Here is a 22,463-nt window from a genome sequence, read left to right as displayed (position 1 = left end):
TTATAACAAATGTAGCTTATTTTTGTTCAGCTCAGATTTTAAGAATAGCCGAAAAGTTAAAATTAATCAACTTAAAATGATGTTGGTGAAACACCTTACTTCTAACTTCTAACTTTGTCCCAAGTATGAATCAGGCCCCGGAGGAAATGGTTCTTTGTCTGTGATTATGTTGGGAAAATGTTCCAGGAAAAGCTATTTTGAACATCTATTTTTGTATAGCACTGTTGAATTAGTTAGAAGCACATGCATTATAATGACCTTGACCTTTGACCTTTTATCTAATTGCAGGCAGCACAGTCAGGTCATAGAACACTCCTGTATGGACATGCAGTACTTCTTCGTCATCTCCATAGTAACATGGTAAGTTAGCGTAGGAACAAAAACTACATTGTTTAATTACAAAGGCTGTCACATTAGATAAAATGAGAAAAAAAAGAATTGTAGTTGACATTCCATCATTAAAGTAACAGAAATTTCTGTTTTAATTATGTCACATTAAACAGTCATGACCTTGAATAGGGGCTCCAGTATAGCCATGTATCTAGAAAATGATCTTTTGTGGATCAAGCTGCTTACAAGTAAAGAATATATAAAGTTTTAGTTTTCATACATATGAAAGATAGTCTGGAACAACACAAAGAGAGTAAGATTGGTCAGGTTTGATTGTATATCCTCTAAATCTATGCCTGCATTGTACCGGTAACATTATTTACATGTAGAATTAGTTTCTTAGAATCTTTATACATGTGGTTTGTATTTTCAGTATTTATCATGTTTATCAACGAGTTCATCCAATGACAAGTTAGCATTTGATGTGGGACTCAACGAGGCTGCTGAAGGTCAGTATTTTGGTGACATAATAATTTTAAATTACAAGATCCTTAGGAAGAAAGAGGTCAAGGAGTTTTGCAACTTAATATACTAGTGGTGCCAACAGATGACTGTCTATTTGCATTTGCACAACTAGATAGCAAGGTTACAAGAATGTAACAGGGGTGGGGATACGTTGAAGGCTTGCAATGAAAATATTTTCCATAAAATGCCGCACTTCAAAAATCCAACCCCAACAACAAAACTTTTTTTTGCAGGACCCTTGTATATTGGAATGGTTGCTTTTGGAATGAGTTAACATGTGGAATACATTAAATAGGTCAAAGTAAGACAAGAAATACAGAACAACTGGGTTTTCTGTGTTAACCATTTAACTTAATTAAGGTGTAGACACTTCAGACACATTTGTCCCTAGGGTAACAGTTGAGCCATCATTAACCAGAAATTTTCTGTCAGTGGATGTGCAGTTCAGTAGATGTGCCATTTGTCATTAGCAAATCTGTATAGCTCTGCTACAAATGGGGGAAAAAAGGATATCAAAGTTATTAATTGTTAGGTCAGCAGTTGTCTATGCACTCCTGTTTCCATTATTAACTATAAAATCTTTGTTAATGGAAATGCGTATGTCATTAGCAAACCTATCTCTGCAACAAATGGGAAAGAAAAAGATGTCTGGGTTACTAATTACTGTTAGGTCAGCCATTGTCTTTACATTTCTGTTGGAAACTAAGATCAGCTGCAGACTTTACTGTGATTTATTTTTAATACTGACTAAAAGCTTTTAGCACTGAACAGTCTCCATGGCAGTGATTACATCTGTATGAATATTTTGTTAAAGAAGATATGGGTAAAAGATCACTAATGGTTCAAGTTAGACTCACAATTGCAAACAGAAGTTCACACACAAATTCAAAAAACTTGTGGATATTAAGTACAGACCATTCCTGATGTTCTGTGATAAAACACTGTGTTTTATGTGATAATAATACACTGTGTTTTATGCGATAATAATACACTGTGTTTTATGTGTGCAATGGTTAATAGGAAAAGTAAACATTCGAATGTATTGTTTGCACAATAAACAAATGAAAGGTGATAAAAGACTAAGGACAGGATCAGCAATTTCTTATGTATCTTATATATATTGGTGGAGGCTAGTATATAATACGTAACTGTAATATAAAGTATTCTGTCTGTCGAAATCCTATCTCGTTGAAATTTTGTAAATTGACATCACTCTTTCCACCATTATATTTTTCCAAAAAGTGCAAATATAAGAAATAATGTATAAATTATATTACACTGGCAATGACAGTTGGTAAGTACATATCAAGCTTAAAAGAATGTATAAGAATTTGTGGTAAAATTGACCAATTTGTTTACTAGAAAGCTACCACTAACCTAAATCAGTTAATACACCAAGGACCTGGAATTCTTGGAGCAGGTTGATTTCTAAAATATTTCCTTAGATAAAAGTGAAATGATGCAGTAATGAAAATAATCCTGAAACAGGGGATTAGGATGATTTTTCAGGTGACTAAAACTATAAAACCAGGTTCTGATCAAACTAGGTTGATGGGAAAGTTCAGGCAACCTAGAGCTTCTTTGTTTATGTGGTTTACTAGTAAATATGTAACTGCATGATACAGTTTAGTATGTATTGTGAGATACTCTATACACGTAGGTGAAGCCTGTTGGTGGACAATACATCCTGCCAGCAAACAGAGATCAGAGGGAGAGAAAGTTCGAGTTGGTGATGACCTTATCTTGGTCAGCGTTTCCTCAGAAAGATACCTGGTAAATATAATAATCGTTTCTCTTTTTCTTGTATATTTCATACTAACAGGTGCTATTTGATGTATTTAGTCGCCTTGCTTGATTGTGAAAGTAGCTTGGACCCATGATGACAACTGGCAATTTCCATGGGATTATGTATCTTCCGTACGTGGTTTCAGCATTTTTTGGCTATAACAGAAAATTATGTTTCATAGCAACCGGAGAATGTCGAAATCACATAGTGAGATAGGTAAACAAACAGAAATTGCTGCATGTCATTATGGCTGATTTGAATCTGAGTTCAGTTTTGACTCCTTTGGAAAAGATCGGGCTCAAGATTATAAAATTCAGTTTGAATGCTAAAGAACCATTTGTCAATTTCAAAATTTTTGTAACAACCAATCAAATGTTATAATCTGAATAGGTTAGTGCAATAAAGAAAGATCTTAAGTATATACTGTGAAAGCTCACAGATTTACAACACTGATTACCCATACTCCTGGGGATACCATAGATTGCTATATGACTCCCTAAGCATAGAGCCCAGACATTGGATGACAGCTTTATGATACAAGCTTATAATTAGACTTGCTATATTTCAGCATATTGGCAGTGGATCAGAGGTTATTGCATCCTTCCAACAGACACTATGGACAGTTGTTCCAATGAGCTCAGGTGCTATCAGAGTCAAATCTATGGGTATGTCTCTTTCTCTTGCATTTCGTTGTCAGCACAAAGGTGAGATTTTGTGATTGCCCAGTGTCTGTTATCTGTTGTTGTGCGTCAGTATTTGTTAACACTCTGAAAAGTCACTATTTTGTTCCAAATTTAATAAAACTTGGTCAATGTTTACATCAAAAAAATCTGTGACGAGTTTGATACTGGGTCATCTTGGATCAAAAACTAGGTCACTAGAAGCTTGGTTGTCTGAGGTCAAAAACAAAGTCATTAGGTCATATTATAGAAAGAACTTTTTTAATGCCACATTTATTTTCCGATCTTCATTACAACCTTTTCTGAATGTTTGTCTTTATGAAATAAAGGTCAGCTTTGAAACTGAGTCATCTGTGGTAAAAGATCAGGTCATCTTTTGCCTGATTTACTTTAGATATGGTAAAAATGTCTTAATGAAAATCTAGGTCAGATTGATAACAGGGTCATCTGTTGTGGGGAGTGGGGCAGGGGTGAAATCTAGGGAGGTTGAGTGGAAGAGGGCCTTCTTGGCCCTTTTGTTGAAAGTGTTTCAAGTGACAGTGCTTCAAGGATTTCTCTTATAAACAAGAAAGTGATACATCTTAACATGATAGGAGAAAAGTGAATAACCTTTGATAAAAGTTCATCAGTCAGTCAAAAAGTATTGAGGACATTTGTGTCTCAAGGGGGAATCAAACTTAAGTTCTTATATTGGTTCTCCAAAATGATCTTCATTGAGACAGTCATTTTGGCGTCATCTGTATTATAAATGTAGATATAAGTAAAAGGCTTTCACTCCACACATCCTTAGGGATTCTGGGATGTATGCACAATGAATTCTTAATGTGTTTAGTATTTCGGAGACTTAGATAGCCAGGAAATCTTGTTTTATGACAAAAAACTTTTACAGTATCCATTAAAGAAGTATAAAAAGATTTTGAAAGTTTTTTGAAAAGTTTATAATTTACATTTAAATATGTTGGCAGTTTGTAAGTACTTGTAGTTTGGAATCTTCTATTGATTGTTCTCACTAGTCTGTTGATTGTTAGAACTTTGAATGAATTGGTGTCTCAACTTTACAAGAAGGCTTGATGGTGTCATCCAGAGAGATTTTCTTCTTATTCAAGATATATTTCACCTTAAGTTATTGATATATTGGGGATATGTTTTGTAGAGAGTACTTGAGTATTTGTCAGATGTCAAGTACAGTGAAATTATTTCACGGGTATAAAATTTCAATGTTTTGCCCAGAGCAGCTACATTGTAATTCATACAGATATGAATTCATGACTTTCCACTTACCAAAATAAAAAGAATTGGAACTTCCCTTGTTTGTCAGGAGTTAATTTTATGGATTGGCACAATTACGAAATCCATGAAAATAAGTGCACCACGAATAGTAATGATTTCACAGGATATAGAGCCTCTGTGTTACTGTGTCTACTGAAGGAAGTATACAGGCCCGTGTGCAGGATTTTTTTGCTGGGGGGGGCCCAACCTGGGGTGGGTTCGGGAGGGGTATCCCCTCCCGATTGCGAATTTTTTTTTAATATGGCACATGAATAGATGCATTTTCCTGCTACGTGAAACACCTTTAAGGATGCATGAATGTATCATATATTTAAGGAAAAGTCTACTTTTTAATCATTTCATTGAGCCTTTTTCAGTGTATGTATGATTGTACAGTCACAGTGTATGGACTTATTTTCTGTATGATACCCAATTGAAAAAAATGTTGAAGTTTTAAGATGATTATTAAGAAGACTAGCTCCTAGACTATGATATTTTTTTCCCATTTTTATGATTTCATGTAGTGAACTGAGCCAGTCTATATACTATGTCCAATATTACAATTTTAACATCAGTCCTCTTAGAAAATCTGTAGAATAGACTGGCTTTTGTCTCTATGAACATAAAAAAAGAAAAAAAAAATCATAGAAATGTCATAATTATCAGTCCAGTGGCTAGTCTATTTATTAAGGGTATCCTATTTGCAAAATGGCCAAATATTTTTAGATTTCCAACAAAACAAACGAAATATTATGACAATTACTATTTACATCGTAGATTTCAAATGACAATGAACTCTTAACTGTACCAAAGATCTATAAAAATAAATAGACGTGTATTTTATACTTCTTTGACTGTACAAACTATAACATCACAGCACATATTAAGTGATATTTTTATGTATAAAACCCCTCATAAGTAACGAGTTTTAGATGCGTTTTGTGAGATTTACTGAGAAACTACTTTTAAAACTATGAGAGTTTTTAAGTAAGGTTATTGGACCCAAAAGAGTAAAACTGATACAGTAGTTTCAAATTCAAAATTGTTGTAAAATAAAAAGATGAATTTAATAAATTTGGGGAATGTGCCTTAATGTAGAAACAAAATACAACCATCATAATGTTTCAGTTTTCAGATTCATTTTAAGATTTACTTAACAAAACCAACAATGTTCTGATCATTTTATAACAATTCCAAAGAGTAAAAAAACATAATAGTTTCTCCACTACCCAATCAAGTACCGATCAAGCGATCAATGAAGCATGCACAGATAAACTTTTACCTGTGACATGCCTGGGGCTAATTTCCACTACCGGACACGGTTTTATTGCTCTTTAGCCTGTGTATTGCTGTCAAATCAAGCCAGTTGCGCTGGTGTATAAATTTGTTAATTGAGGGGCCCATAGTAATAAAAATCGTAACTAGGCAGCCAGCTGGGGGGGCCCGGGCCCCCTGGCCCCCCACCTGGACACGTGCCTGGTATATACCTGCTCTTAGTTAGCAAAGATAGCATGTGAAATATGCTTTTTAGAACTGATGGTCCTCATAAAAGATAGAACAATAAAGACAGAACAATCTTCAGATTTCAGATATTTAGGTGACATTCAAAGATTAATCCAACATTTTATCATCAAATTAAGAGTGCAATGTTGATATCATTGTTTATGACTTGCAGGCTATGTATTTGGTGGCGATGTATTACGATTGTTCCATGGCCACATGGATGAATGTCTTACAATACCCGAAGCTGGAAGTGACAATGAATTCAAGTAAGTTTCAGATAAATTGTGAATACAGTTCTAGATTTTGTTACTCTGTATGACATTCAGATTTGTAGAGGAGCAATAATTTGGTGGTAAAAGTTTAAGTTGCTCAGTTGCGCATCAGAGAGGTTGTGTATACAAGCCCTGCTTGGCTCATGAGTATACCTGATAATCATACGACTCCAGTACCGGGTTGTCCAGGAAGTGGACTCTCTCTCTAGATATATAGTTACTTGAATAAACCTGTCAATATATATAGTTACTTAGATAAATCTTTCAATATATATAGTTACTTAAATAAACTGAAAGGTGTATCTGCAGTTAAGTGAAACTAAATGCAAACTGAAATAATGCTTATTAGAAAATGTTCTTGTTTATTAAACATTGATATTTGGTATTTCAGTTGTGTGATGTATGAGACAGGAGCAGTTTGTAGTCATGCAAGGTCACTCTGGAGATTGGAATTCAACAAAACTAAGTAAGTTACATATTCAGTCTTTTTATATACAGATCCAAAGCATTTGTAATATAGTGGTGACATATTTTTCTGTTGTTTGAAAAGCTATCCAATTTGTGATTTTCAACAAATATTCAACTTTTTATAGCTTCTTCAATATTACCTGGAGGTAACATTTTGAACTGAATTATTCATATATGGATATATTACTGTGGCAGCCCATTTCCCTACCCAAATTCCTAATGGCCCTAGTTCATTTGTCATATACTATTGAGATAAACAACAACAACAAAAGCACAGACAGTTTGACCGCTTTTGTGATGAAATATTCCATTACCCTAATACAGAAAATGTGATAAATTCAACAAAATACTGACATCAAGATTTTATCGTTGAAATTTCTGTAGAGAAATGTGTTAACACTATTTGTACTACATTTCTAGAAAATATACACCTGTTCTTTTGTTATAGATGGGCAGGAGGATTTATGGGATGGGGTCAGCAAGTGCGTATCCGACATGTGACCTCAGGTCGTTACTTAGGAGTCACCCATGACAACAATGTCATTACTGTACATAGAAACAAGGCAGATGAGGACACATGCTCTTTCTACCTCAGAATGACAAAGGTATATAACAGGATTGGAGAAAAAAATAATCAAACACCTTTAATAATATAGGAATCATGTCTGTAATTCAGTCTCAGTAGGGCAAAACATGACATAACTTGAATGCTTGCAAAGCTTATATTAAAGGAAATTGAATTATTGAGGATGTAGAGTAACAAAGGCCCTATGTTCTGTCTTCATTGATTAGGAGATAGTGTTATTTAATTCTTGATAAATTGTTATCTAAATCTGAACCTGATAACTATTTTTATGGTTGAAACCTTTCAGCATTTATAAGAGATGTGAGAAAGGAAAATTTCAATGTATACTATTAGTATTACCATAATGCCATTATGTATTTCCCAACACTGTTTAGTCTGTCACCTCAAAGTCTGTTAATCTCTAAAACTAGAAATATTCATATTAGTGTCTGTGAATATATGTTTTTTTTCATAGCTTAATCATTACCTCTGAGTAGTAGTTATAGGAAAATTGACCTAACTTTCAGGATGACAAGAAGCTGTCTGAAGGACATGAAGATGAGGGTATGGGTAAATCAGATCTCAAATATGGTGACTCTGTAGCCTTCGTCCAGCACTGTGCCACTGGCCTGTGGCTTTCATATCAAACATTTGAAACAAAGAAACGAGGAGTGGGTCGTGTTGAAGAGAAAAAGGTACACACGTCTCGGATATTTAAATTTAGCAATTTACATCTTGAAAAGGGACATACATTTGTTACTGCATAAACATTAAAGTGATGCATCCACTTTCCTGAGTTTCCAAGGAATGAAAATATTCACTATAGATTTTGAGATTTTATAACAGTGCTAGTATGAAATGAGACTTCTCTCATATATTTTATTTAGTCCCTCTGTAATGTCAAAATTCAGAACAGATTATCAAATTTAGATATTGATTTAACATTTTTACTGAATTGCAGGCAGTGATGTTGGTGGAAGGCCATATGGATGATGGGATCACATTATCTCGAGCTCAGGAGGAGGAGTCACGGTCTGCACGTGTCATCAGAAAGTGCCAGTCTCTCTTTAACAGATTTAACAAGTGTGTAGGATTTTTTATCATTAAATATAATTTTTCTGAAAATAAGATTGCATCTTCCTTCACATCAAAAGCTTGAAATTTGCCATTTGACAGGTAATTGTGTGGGTGTGATGTTTAAACTAGAACAAAAGAATAAGGAAAAAAAGCTATATCTGAATTGACATTTTGTTCTAATTTCAGTCAGCCAAAAGCAGTCGCATTTTATTTCTATCACATCGTGGGTTGTATTCCTAAGAATAACTGAAACAAGTATTTTTGTCAAGTTTACCCTGCTATTGTGTTTTATTGTCCATGTTTTCAGGGCTTTAGACTTACTACGAAGTGAAGGTCGTAACAGTATAGCATGGTCACGGATAAAACTAACGGAAGTTGTGAAGTGCCTTACAGATCTCATAGACTACTTTCAACAGCCAGGAGCGGATGAAGGTAAACATTAATGATTCCCTAAAAGCAGTGAGAAATGTTGGAAGACAAATAGTAAGTTTTACAGCAAAATATGCAGTGATATTTCTCTGAAATCACCAACTAAATGTTGGAAGACCAGTAGGTGTCACAACATAAGTGGAAATAGCAATGATATCATTCATATTCAGAGTATTTCACTCATATCTATAAAAATAGACTACAACTTGCTTTCAAAATGCAACAATACCACAAACAGCGTAATTGTTGATCACTGTCAAAAGGCAAATCACCTGCAAGTCATTCGCCACTGTGACATGATACTTTATAACTCTTTCAAACCTTCATATTATTTTGTGTATTCTATTTATAAAAAAAATCCTGAAGTGAGCAACCTCAAACTAATATGAATTGAGCATGTTGAATCCCACCATAATATATTTGAAAGTTCATTTAGCTCATTACACAACGTTGAAGACATTACAGATGGTTATATAACTCTTTAAAACAGAGCATGAGGAGAAGCAGAACAAGCTGAGAGCATTACGTAATCGTCAGGACCTGTTTCAAGAGGAGGGTATGATAGCTCTCATTCTCGAGACAATCGACAAGTTCGGACAGTACAAGAGCAAGAGACAGTTTGCTCACTACGCTGGCGAGGACTCGGCCAACAAGTATGATGATATCTCCAGTTACCTGTATCTTCTCCTCGGTAAGACAACTTCCTCACTTTGTGTAGATTTTTTCTTACCACCACTAACAGTGTTGAGAAATGTGCAGGGATTTTAGCAAGACAGATTGAAACCTGTTAATTGTCACAGTTTTACAAATATGTTATTGTTGCTTTTCACAAAAATGTGTTGTAACAGTCAGTGAAATGAATTTTTTAGTAATTACCTGAATAAGACAAGATTTCTAACAGTGTTCAATTTGTACGAAATACCGGTGGTGACTTCGAACTTCATACTTCACAGTTCAAACTTCACACTTCATATATATATAATGCTTAATTCACATACAAATAAAAGGAAAGTCTGAAGTGTGAAATGTGAAGTCTGAAGTGTGAAGTCTGAAGTTTGAAATGTGAAGATTGAAGTGTGAAGTTTGAAATGTGAAGTTTGAAGTGTGAAGTTTGAAGTGTGAAGTCTTTTTTGGGCGTTTTTTTCTTCTATTTTTAAAATAACCTGGAATTACCGAGATTGGGCATAATGAAGTAGAATAATGATTATGGCTGAGTTACTTTTGACTCCAGGGGCATAATTTGAATGAATATTGTAGAGTATAATATACTGTACGAGAAGAAGATATTAAAAAGGTTTTCCTTTATAAGTCCGTTTAAAAGTACTGTCCCTCGGATGGGATAATTTTGAATCCAGTGGCATAGTTTGAATACCTTTAATACTAGAAGACCGCTAGGTAATACCACACACCATATATCTAATTTCTATGCCTTTCTGTTTTACACATGAAGATTTTTAAACATATTTTTCCTTTCGTTTACTATGGCAACCACATTTCTGCATTGAATGAAATTATTTTAGCAGTTTGTATGTGCGTTACCCATGTATCATTCCCGTGAGATTGTTTAAAAAATATCCCAATAGTTTTTTTCTCAAGAAGATTTTGAACGGACGGACGACAGACAGTGAATTTCCTCTTATTTTTTGAATATCAACAAGTGATATAATCTAAACTCGAAAAGTCGTTTATTTTCCTAGAACATTCAAAATGTACACAATCAATAAAACTTAAAACTCAAATAAGAAATGGCATACAGTTCGTTTTTGTAAACATCATATTTGTAAACACTAAATATTGCGTTTTGTAAGCTAAATTCAGGGTTCCATATTTTAGTGTGTCTTGTATAAGGAAAACGTGAGCTCAAGCTAAAACAAAACATAATCAAAAAGTAGAAAGGTCATTTTGTAAGTAGAGAAATTTTGGTTTGGAAACATGTAAACACGTATGACCTAGTAATCGAACTGTACACATCTATGCCAATACACAATAAGCAGATGACGTCAAGTCACGTGATGTTTAATCTATAAAGAGCGAAGCGTGCACTGAAGTCTGAAGAATGAAGTTTGAAGTGAGAAGTATGAAGTTTGAAGTGTGAAATATGAGAGTGAAGTCTGAAGTTTGAAGTGTTAAGTTTGAAGTGTGAAGTCACTACCGGTCTTTCATAAATTTGAGCTTTTCTTCTGAAAAGTTTCTAATTTGTTTTAGATGAATCACTGACAGATGAAAACTAGTGCACTGTAATTGTCTTTTATCCAAGAGATGAATACTCTTTCAACAAAACTGTTTGGCATCCAAGAATAGAAAAATTCGAAATTCTTAAATCCTGTTCCAATTTAATAACCTCCCCAAAGGTAAATTTAATGATGTGGAAAAGTTCAATTTATGGGAATAGGAAATCTGACATGCATTACAATTAATATACCATTCTATGTATAATTCCAGCTGCAATGATTCGCGGAAATCGTGCTAACTGTGCTCAGTTTGCCCAGTCTTACAGACTAGACTGGTTAGTACATAGACTGGAGAGCCAGATGTCTTCCAAAGGTGTCCTTGATGTACTTCACTGTGTGCTGATTGACTCCCCTGAAGCCCTAAACATGATCAAAGAAAAACACATCATTACCATCATCTCACTCATTGACAAACATGGCCGTGATCCTAAGGTTTGTACACAGTTTGTGATCATAGAATATTATTCTGCATTTTATCAGTCTGAATACAATCAAACCTGTGTTAGCTCTCACCATTTTTAAGCCGCTACTTGCCTTAAGCAGGGATATTTTAAATGCCACTTTTCTATACACTGTATATAACTACCTCTGTTAAGCAGCCATATTTTAAATACACCTTCACCATATATTCTGTATAAATGAACCTCTATTATGTAGTCATATTTTAAATTTCACTCCATATATTCTGTATAAATGAACCTCCGTTTAGCAGCCATAATTTAGGTACCAGTTTTCCATATATTCTCTACAAATCAAGCACTATAAAGTACCAACATGTAGTAAAAGATCAGTATTTTTTATTGCCCCTTTAAGAGATGCGAGACTGTATGTAAGATTTTCATCCTGACTGTGACTTTAGTTATCAAAGCGAATTAGTAAATCGACCTCAATTTTCAGGTGCTCAATGTGTTGAAGTCTCTGTGTGTTGGAAACAATGTTGCTGTACGAACCAACCAAAACCTCATCTGTGATAATCTTCTTCCCGGCTGTGACTTACTGCTACAAACAAAACTTGTAGACCATGTCTTCAAGTAAGTTTCAGATTTGACCATCAGTGAAACCAGTGATAGATATGTCAAAATGCACACTTTTAAATACTCAGATGAAAATCAAATGTATATATTGACTGAAGTTGTTCCAGAATTATTATTTCTTTCTTGAGTTTATTTGAAATATTGAATTGTGTTCTGATCATATATCCCAGCGGTTGTTTTCAGGGGTGATAACATTCAGGATTTATCTGAAAATCTATATTTGAAGGCTTTTGGCTTTGGTTTTAAGATCGATAAAAATCTGTTGAGTTTTAAACAGTTTTAAAGAATATAGTGTTTTCAAAAAATTGTATCAGAATTTTGCAATATGTTATTAAAATATAAGTGAACAGTATGGTAGAATACTGTTCTGTCAACCTTGAATTTCAGAAAGCTAATAGATATTATCTATTTTCAGCATGAAGCCAAATATCTATGTTGGTCAGTGTGAAGGTTCTTCCATGTATCGAAAATGGTACTTTGAGGTTGTGATAGACCAATTTGAAGAGGCCTCCCATCTTCCACCCTTGTTGAGAATAGGTTGGGCCAATAGTAATGGGTTTGTGCCTTACCCCGGTAGCGGAGAAGGTTGGGGAAGTAATGGGGCTGGCGATGATCTCTTCTCATTTGCCTTTGATGGAGTATCACTGTGGACAGGTTTGACTTTTATTATAAGTTGAAAATTAAGAGGGAATTATAGGTTTTCTTGGATAACACTTCAAGGGTTAGTTAAAAGTCATTTTACAGAGAAACTTAGTACTTTGCCAACATTATGAGAAATGTCTTAGTTGCTAATGTTGCTAGAATCATTGACAAAATTTCCCAAAAAAATGCCATTTTATTGCCTAACTAATTGCGCTTTACTTATTTGTCATTTAGACATTGAAAAACTAAAATCAGATTGTTTATCCATGTAGGTGCCAAGCCTAAACAGGTTCGAGATCTAAGCCTCACATTCAAGAAGGGAGACGTAGTAGGTTGTGCCCTTGATCTCACTGTGCCGCAGATATCGTTTTCAATAAATGGTGTACCAGTAAAAGGCCTCTTTAAGGATTTCAATATGGATGGCCTCTTTTTCCCAGTCGTCAGCATGACTGCATGTGTCAGGTTTGTATTGATATATAGTTTAAACCTATGTCTTTAACATTAATTATAGACAAAAGTCTCATAGTTTATTTAAACAATAGCCTGTAACTGTTTCTAGGATTTTATACCAGCACTGGCAGCTAAGCAAGGCATTGTGAAGATGATGGGTAAATTACACTCTCTCAAGGATTAATAAAATGGTGGCCACTAGATCATGACTCCCCATTCTACTGTGCCTCCTTTATGATACTTTTTATTATAAAATTTCGCTACCATTTACCATTCAAGGTTATGACAGCTTAAGAGATTTTGAAATTTATTTTTCAAAATTTTTAGCAAAATATGTGAAATATTATTTTGAATAAAGAAATAGAAATTTCTTAGAATTTTACTAAAGTTTATTTTTTGTACCAACCGTCAAACAGTTTTCTCTGACTTTTCAAAATGAGGCTGTTCTCAGCACAACTTCCTTCAAATCAAATCCAGTTAAATCAAATCAAAATTTATTTATTGTGGGAAAGATTTTAACAGTATCTTTACAAGCTGAATTTAAAACAGAGCATATTTGATCTTTCTCAAATGTTGATTTTTGCCTTAATTTCTAGCAATATTTGCAGCGAATCGAATTGTATTTTAGTAATCTAAAGTTGGCATCTTTCAGATGTTTTGAGAAACTACTGTATAAAAATTGATATTGGATAATTCTTAGTTGGAAATGTTACTTAAAGTAGATCAAGATTGCAAGGTTACAAGGTTAACTGGTTAATTACTACTCTGCTCAGTCTTAAAATTGACCAATGGCAGATTTGAATTCTGAAACTGGTCTTCAAATTATTTTTTTACAACCTTGAACCTCGATTGTTTTTTCCAGAAATGTCATCATCAGATGAATTCAAAGCTGCATTCCTATTGAGAGTAACCTGCTTTTATTTGGTCTGCAGAAAGTGTGCTATGATTGACAAACGCGTTAGTCTGTGAAAGCCAGATAATATCTTTGCATATAAACTGATATTATCGGAAAAGCTCATGTAACATGCATTTTGTCTCTGGAATTACATAAACAGGATGAATGTTCGCATGTTAGCATGTTAGGTTTGAGATGAGAGTGAAAGAATGATCAGACATATTATTGTTAATGTAAGGGCTGGATCAATAATTTAAGACATAGATTTATAGCTGCAGAAAATTATTATTTGACCCAGTGTTGTGACGAGGTTTTGATTTACTTTTGTTGAAAAGGACAACATTTGAGGACTTTCTGCTGAAATTATTTGAAATTAAGTATTGGAAAACTGTTGTTGAAAAAACAGTAATAGATTTCTCTTCAGAGATGATTGTGCCTTGACTTACAAATTTCTGTATAGTTGAGTTGTAAAGTGATGATTTATTGAGTATTGTACATATATATGAGACTGAATAAATAACAGAAATCCCATGAGAAAGTGCAGATTAAAAGATAAGATGTTCACTGCTGTGAATAATGAGAGGGAACTATCAGCTACACAGCCTATATCTGATTTACTTCCTCCAGTAGCATTTTCTGTCATTATCCTCCACACAGTATTTTAATAAAATGAATATCTGCTTTTTCTATTTGATCTATGTATTAATATGATTTATGTGTCTCATATATATATGCTCTGGCCAGCTAGTGTAGAAGCTTGTGTTTAGTTAAAGTAGTGGTGGTCAGCCATTTTCTCAAAATTCATATGTCATTCAGTAGATACTGTTGATCAAGAGAAAAAAAGAAAACTGGTATACAAAGGGAGAAAATAAAACAACTTTTCATTCCATATACAGTTGTCGTTTTGTGTTGGGAGGTGAGCACGGACGATTGAAGTATGGCCCGCCACAGGGTCACTCTCCAGCAATAGAGTCACTCCTACCTAAGGTGAAACTAAAGATAGAGCCATGTTTCTTCTTTGGGGATATACAGAAGAATGTTATCAGTGGTCCGACAGAGATCCTCGATTATGCACCGTTCGTTCCTGTACCTGTGGAAACTTCAAATGTAAGTATAGTCAAACCTGTAGTCAGCAGCCAGCCAAGAGAGCGATACAATCTAGATGCTTAAACCTTATCCTACTAAATTTCTAAAATGAACTTGTCCATCTTTCAGTTTGGACAGTACCATTAACTGTTAAAAGGGGTGCTTACCTAAAAGATACTGACTGAAGGGCGAACAGTGCAGATCATGATCAGACTGCATGGATGTGCAGGCTGATCATGATCTACAATGGCCGCAAAGGCAAAATCCATTGTGTACAGCATGATATAGATTTAGACAAGTTGAAATTAGAACATATTGTCCATTTAGGAGGTAAATTGAATGGCGGCTTAGTGCAAGTTGCTACATAATACAGGGGATAGTTAAGGCAGGTTTAAATATTCCGTAATATCAGACATTTTTACGTGCCCAAAATTATGCAAAATAGCCTAGTAACATGAAGTTTTTGAGCTTTAACTTTTCCCTATAAAAATACGTAAGTTTTAAGTTTTTGTGAGGAGTAATTTTTGTGAAATTACTAAAACTGTTAAGTTATTGAAAGTTAATCCTTTACAAATGTGTCTGATTTTACAGTACAGATCTGAACAATGTGGATGTTGAGATTTTAATACTTGAATGGGTAGAGGTGTGTCCCCAATATTTTGTAATAGAATGTATTCTTTTTGCCCCAAATTATTTAGATGCCTTGCAGGCTCTGTATAAATTGCTTTTAATTTCAAAATTTTGTTTTTCTCTGGTGCCTCTTGATCATGTTTGATGAAGTAAACATAATGTTGACATTTCTGATACTGATTAAATCTGTACCGTGAAAGGATTTTTCACAATTTTGAATGAAAGTAAAAATTTAGAAATTATATTTATCTATTTAGAAATAACAGTTGTAGTAACATATTAACAATTTCTTTCCACAACGTCCTGAAATTTTTTTGATTTATTTTGTCTGTAGGTACAACTGCCTATTTACATCGAGAGTGTACGTGACAAGTTGGCTGAAAATCTCCATGAGGTCTGGACTATGAACAAAATAGATCAAGGTTGGACATGGGGAGAAACCCGAGATGACCGACGCAAGAAAAACCCCAGTCTCACCAGTTTTGAGAAGATCCCACACTCTGAGAAGAAATATGTTGTCACTGTTTCCTTCGAGACTTTAAGGTTAGATATTGTTACATGTACCTGTTTCATGTTGTTCTATTTAGAGTTTTTATTAATTTGAAAGAAAGAAAATGAAATAAAGAAAAAGCTATCTGCTGAGAAAATGTGTTTTTATTTCAAATTTTCATGTTTGTCGTATTTCTTTATGCAACAGATTTACATCATTTTAGGAGCAAAAGAATAAGGAACGACATCTGAAGTTGATAAAACTTTAAAGAAAAATGTTAACACCCAAAGTTTACATTTGACAGGTTTTCTAAAGATCAATTTAATTATTTAGAAGAGGTCCCTTATAGACTTTTTGAACTACTTCAGGACATTGTTAGCACTTGGCTATCATGTTTCCATGGAAATCAAGGAACAGAAGACTAACAGAATGAAGACAATCAAACTAGGAAACAAGTAAGTCTTTGCTTTCAAACAGGCTTCAGATGAACAGGAATATAACCACAAGGTGTTAGCACAAGTGCTAAAGTATCCAAGCTTCTGAATAATGAAACATGGTATATCAGATGATAAACCACAAGAAAGCTTTGGTTATTTTCATTTGAACATACTTGTAGAAAAAATTATAATATAAAGTTTGTTGATCTATATTCATGGCATGGTGATGAACCTGTCATTGTGGTCTCTCTCTGGATTGAGCATTCAATCCATTTATGTTTGATTTTCTTCTTTGTTAAATTGGCAAGCAAATCAAGCCATGTTAGAATATGACTTTGAATGTCATAGTTGGTTAGAAAAAAGTATGTAATACATCAAGTTGTATTTCTTTTTCTAATACTTATTGTATAATGTATAGTATGTTTGTTTACCCATGTTGTAATGTTTGTTTTCTAGCTATCTGCAAGGGAATGGATACAAGCCGACCCCTCTAGATCTGTCAGGTGTAGAACTTGATGAGAAGATGAATGAACTTGTAGAACTTCTGGCAGAGAATACACACAACGTCTGGGCCAAGGACAGAATCAAACATGGCTGGACGTATGGACTCTACGAGGTATTTAATGCATAAGCTTTTAGAATAGGAGGTCTAACTTCAATATAGTGTTCATTTGTACAGAATATAGTGTTGCTTTGTCCAGAAGACCCTACTTTTTCAAATTCCTACCTTGGAGTCTTCACAGTATCATGCAAGAACTATATAATGGCATTAACATACAGTAATGTGTTGCTTCATCAGTATATGTATACAAACATATCAAACAAACAAAACCTCTCATAAGTAAAGGAATGACTGTATGGAAACTTTAGCTTTCAGTTTTTTGAATAAAAGATGGGACAAACTGTACATGAATACTACTATACCAGTAGAGTTAATGCTCTGTCTTATACTGGAACTTCTACATTTTTATACCTATTACAGGTGCTGGGTATTCTTCAAATTTTTTGCCTAACATTTCCAAAAATCTGTAAATTTGAATTTTTATGCTTGTTTTCCAGGACTCTGTAAACAAGAGAAATCCACATTTAGTGCCTTACAACAAAGTTGAGGAACATATCAAGAGGGCAAATAGGTCAGTTCGGTTTCAGTACATATAATATGCCTTCTTGCTTCATGGTAACATTTCGAAATAAATATCTTATTTTTCTTTAAGTTGGTTCAGGATTCTTCTGCTGTTAGATAGTTGAAAATATTAGGTGGTTGACCTCAAAAGGTACTGTAAAAGTTTAGATTTGACCTTTCAGCTGCCGCTGTTTTGTTAGAATTAAGTGTAATAAGGACTCTAACTCTGCGTGGCCTTTGATGTATTGTAGTCATTATATTTTTTAAGCCATGAAAATCAGCTTTAGGTGGTATATTCATGGTCACTCATTAGTCAGTTGTCCTCAATATTGAGATTCATGCGGAGAAGTTGTCAGTTACTTTTGGAGAACATAATAATACTGGTAAGGAATCTAGGAACACTGGCTTGGTTAACTGGCCAGATTCTGTTGGAAAAAGCATTAACCCAACAAAACACTTGTCTGTTTGTTTAGTTTTAAATAACTTCACCAATTCCTCCATTTTCTCACCGTGATATGTGTACAGGGATTCTGCTGCTCAAACAGTAAAGACAATTTTGGCATACGGTTACAACTTAGAGCCGCCAACGAGTGAACTTGGTGAAACATCCGGACACCTTTCAGGTAAATGCCTTTCGTTCATGTGGAAGCCAAAATCTGTGGTTTGCTAAATTTCTGTGTTTTTAAATGGTTCATTAAAAACTTGCATTAGAACTAAAAAATGATTTTTGTAGGTTGGTTTTTTAACTGTGATCTATTATAACAGACTTTGAACTTTGGCCATCATTATGCATGGCGTGCTTAGTAGAGTAATTATTTTATTTTATCGTATATTTCTTTTGTAATATTTTGTTAGTTCTGTCAGGTGTGTTACTGAACTGTACCATGTATGTATGTTATGTATAATGTCAAGAAAGGCCAAGAACAATTTTATATTCATATCAAATTCATGAGTTTTAATGGGAATTTATTGTTCCTCAAGATGCACAGTTTATTTGGTAGTCACTCCATTGGTCCAACCATCAGTCTGTTATGTTTGCTTGATATCTTCTTAACAGCTGGAAAGATTTTCGTGAAATTGGCATCATTTGGTAACTTGGTCCAGAGGATATGCAGAACTCACAGTTCACATCACTAGGTCCAAAGTCAAAGTCAAAGTTGGAGGTCAAATGTCAAACTGTTTAATTTCTTATCATCTCCATGTAGGCTAAACCCCTTGAAAGATTTTCATGAAACTCAGATCAGGATTTTGTCTCACCAGTATGACAAGCAGAGTGCAAAACCCAGGTCGCTCGGTCTAAGGTCACACTATCAGGTTAAAGATCAAATAACTTTGTGTCCTCTCTATATATCTGCTTAACTTCTAGGAAGTTTTTCATAGAACTAGCATCATATCATAGACCTCATCAAGATGATGTGCAGTGTGCACAGCCCAGGTCACAAAGTTTCAGGTCAAAGACACACTTGAAGTTATAAGTGAAATAGTTTAACTATGTGTCCTTTATATATCTCCTAAACAGCTGGAAAGATTTTTATAAAACTAGCATCAAATGTTGACCCTTTCAAGACAGTTTTCAGAGATCACTGGTGTAACCTCCCAGTTTTTCCCCCAGTCAGTTCTTTTCCTGTGGAAAAAACTGACTAGTCAATTCTTTCCCAGGGGAAAAAATCGACCTTTACACCTGGGTCAACCATGGTCAAAGGTCAGTGTCTCATTTGAGGGTCAAAGGTCAAATAGTTTAACTTTATATACATATTGTCTAAACTGCATGAAAGATTTTCATAAAACCATCATCAGTTGTTTAACTGGTAAAAGTAACATTTAGAGCACATGACCTAGGTCACACAGTTCAAGGTCAATGTCACACTAAAAAGTCAAGATCAAATGTCTGCTCTATGTCATCTAAACCGCAAGAATGAATTTCATATAATTAGTATCCTCATCAAAACAACATGTATCTAGTGCACCACAATATTTTCAAGGTGTTGATCGCTTTTAGAGGTCAAACATCAAATAGCTAAATTTGTGTTTACTTCATTTCTTCTTAACCACTGGAAGGATTTTCATAAAACTAATATCATTTGTTAACCTCTTCAGGACAACTTGCAGAGTGTACAAACCAAGTTACTAGGTTCAAGGTCAAGGCCACATGAAGGTCTAATTTTAAGACCACAGCATTTTACTTTCCTTGTATCAAAGCAGCATCTGCGGGTATAGCCTTTAGGGATAGCTGAAGTTAAATTAAACAATGCTGAGTTGTTTATTTCAAGATTCTAACACAACTCTCATTAATTGCTATATAAATATATAGCAAACAGCCTATATATGAATCTTTGATAAAGTATGATTGGCTGTTACATTTCACCCCCTATGATTGTGACATAAGTAATTCTACTTCTGTTCCATTACATACGAATTATTCCAGGGCAAAACGGTTGTAAACAACATTTCAAAAACAATTTTGCCAAAAAGTCGTACAGACACGTGCAGGGCCGTAAAATACATTTTGATCTCTACGAGCAAATTAGCTCAGTCATGATTCACCAATGATGTCATGGAAGTATGACATAAATAATGACATCATAATGATGTGAGGTCACACAAAAGTTAAGCTCGTAGCACTGGGTCAAATAAAAAAAAAAAGATGATTCTGTTCATAAATAGTTCGCAAACTGTTAGATTATTAGGTTATAAATACTTCTCAAAGTTCTGATATAAAGAAACAATTATCTAAATGTTCTGAAGGCTATGCAACACTTTCTAACAATGGGGGTAAATTGTAACAGCATATGACCCGAATGACGTATTACGCTGAAAATGTAGTACTGTAAAATGCGAATTATTTGCGATGTTAGAATCGAAATAATAAATATGTTCCAATAATTTTATTAATTACTAAAATATGGGCAGTCATTTGGATGCGTATAATTAAATAACTCGTGCTACGCACTCGTGATTTAATTATTATGCATCCAAACTCCTGCCCATATTTTATTAACTGATAAAATATAGGAACAGATTTATTATTTCTTAGATTAATTCCACTTCTTAACATTTCGACTGATCTTTCCAAACAGTGTTTATACCCCCACCAAACATGTTTGAGGGGGGTATATAGGAGTCAGTTTTGTCACGTCGCGTCCCGTCGCGTCCCGAAATCTATTATCTCAGTTATTACCAAATGGATTTGATTCAAACTTAAAATACATGTTCCACCTTATCACCCACATCATTTGACACAAGGTGCTTAACTCTTGACACCAAGTTTTCATGAATTATGTCCCCTTTTACTTAGAATTTAAGGTTAATTTTGTTGTATTTTCTCTGTATCTCAGTTATTACTAAATGGATTTGATTCAAACTTAAAATAGATGTTCCACCTCAGCACCCACATCATGTGACACAAGGTGCATAACTCTGACACCAATTTTTTATGAATTATGCCCCTTTTTACTTAGAATTTAAGGTTGATTTTGATGTATTTTCACTATAACTTAGTTACTACTGAATGGATTTGATTCAAACTTAAAATAGATGTTCCACTTCATCACCCACATCATGTGCCCACATCATGTGACACAAGGTGCATAACTCTGACACCAATTTTTCATGAATTATGTCCCCTTTTACTTAGAATTTAAGGTTAATTTTGTTGTATTTTCACTATATCTCAGTTATTACTAAATGGATTTGATTCAAACTTAAAACAGTTGTTCCACCTCATCACCCAGATCATGTGACATAAGGTGCTTAACTCTGACATAATTTTTTATGAATTATGTCCCCTTTTACTTTAAATTTAAGGTTGATTTTGATGTATTTTCACTATATCTCAGCTATTACAAAATGAATTTGATGCAAACTTAAAGTAGATGTTCCACCTCAACACCCACATCATGTGACACAAGGTGCATAACTCTGACACCAATTTTTTATGAATTATGCCCCTTTTTACTTAGAATTTAAGGTTAATTTTGATGTATTTTCACTATATCTCAGTTACTACTGAATGGATTTGATTCAGACTTAAAATAAATGTTCCACCTCATCACCCACATCATGTGACACAAGGTGCATAACTCTGACACTAATTTTTCTTGAATTGTGTCCCCTTTTACCTAGAATTTAAGATTAATTTTGATGTATTTTCACTATATCTCATTCTGATTGGCTTAGAGCCAAAGGGAAGTAACCTTTTTTTAACTTTTGTACTGAGTTTCGTCCCCTTAAATTCCAGGAATTAGTTTATTTTTAGAAATCCTATTTTAGATTTTCAATATTTTAGGTATTTTTATAACTTTTTTTATTATAAGTCCTATGTAAAAAGTAAATACATTTTTCTGTGGTAACATGGGTCGGTAAGACACTTTTTTGTATTCACTTTTAGTGTATCTCTAATATTAGAGATTTAATATATTTACTAGTATTACTATACTAGTATTATACTAGTATTACTTATATGTGGAAGCCCAGGATGAAGTACTCCAAAGACTAAGTATTTTTAAGATTTCTTATGGTTGCCATTCTTCTGTGACAAGACC

At 34.0% G+C, this 22,463-nt stretch overlaps 1 protein-coding gene across 12 annotated transcripts in view; it reads left to right on the top strand.

Annotated features, from left to right (window-relative positions):
• The window catches only part of LOC123532801 (ryanodine receptor-like), a 194,676-nt gene that overhangs the window by 54,110 nt on the left and 118,103 nt on the right, over positions 1-22,463 (top strand). For all 12 annotated transcript variants that reach the window (XM_053552050.1, XM_053552061.1, XM_053552058.1 and 9 more), the window contains 21 exons: positions 289-360; positions 764-839; positions 2,516-2,628; positions 3,210-3,306; positions 6,266-6,359; positions 6,757-6,831; positions 7,282-7,438; positions 7,926-8,093; positions 8,360-8,481; positions 8,783-8,907; positions 9,395-9,595; positions 11,347-11,567; positions 12,033-12,166; positions 12,585-12,823; positions 13,084-13,273; positions 15,053-15,263; positions 16,207-16,415; positions 16,731-16,817; positions 17,256-17,415; positions 17,859-17,932; positions 18,448-18,545. In XM_053552050.1, coding sequence (XP_053408025.1) covers positions 289-360; positions 764-839; positions 2,516-2,628; positions 3,210-3,306; positions 6,266-6,359; positions 6,757-6,831; positions 7,282-7,438; positions 7,926-8,093; positions 8,360-8,481; positions 8,783-8,907; positions 9,395-9,595; positions 11,347-11,567; positions 12,033-12,166; positions 12,585-12,823; positions 13,084-13,273; positions 15,053-15,263; positions 16,207-16,415; positions 16,731-16,817; positions 17,256-17,415; positions 17,859-17,932; positions 18,448-18,545 — 2,923 coding nt within the window. The remainder of the gene's footprint in view (positions 1-288; positions 361-763; positions 840-2,515; positions 2,629-3,209; positions 3,307-6,265; positions 6,360-6,756; positions 6,832-7,281; positions 7,439-7,925; positions 8,094-8,359; positions 8,482-8,782; positions 8,908-9,394; positions 9,596-11,346; positions 11,568-12,032; positions 12,167-12,584; positions 12,824-13,083; positions 13,274-15,052; positions 15,264-16,206; positions 16,416-16,730; positions 16,818-17,255; positions 17,416-17,858; positions 17,933-18,447; positions 18,546-22,463) is intronic.

The sequence above is a fragment of the Mercenaria mercenaria genome, chromosome 1 (genome assembly GCF_021730395.1).
Source record: "Mercenaria mercenaria strain notata chromosome 1, MADL_Memer_1, whole genome shotgun sequence".
Lineage (NCBI taxonomy): Eukaryota > Metazoa > Mollusca > Bivalvia > Venerida > Veneridae > Mercenaria > Mercenaria mercenaria.
This window is presented reverse-complemented; position numbering and strand designations above follow the sequence as displayed.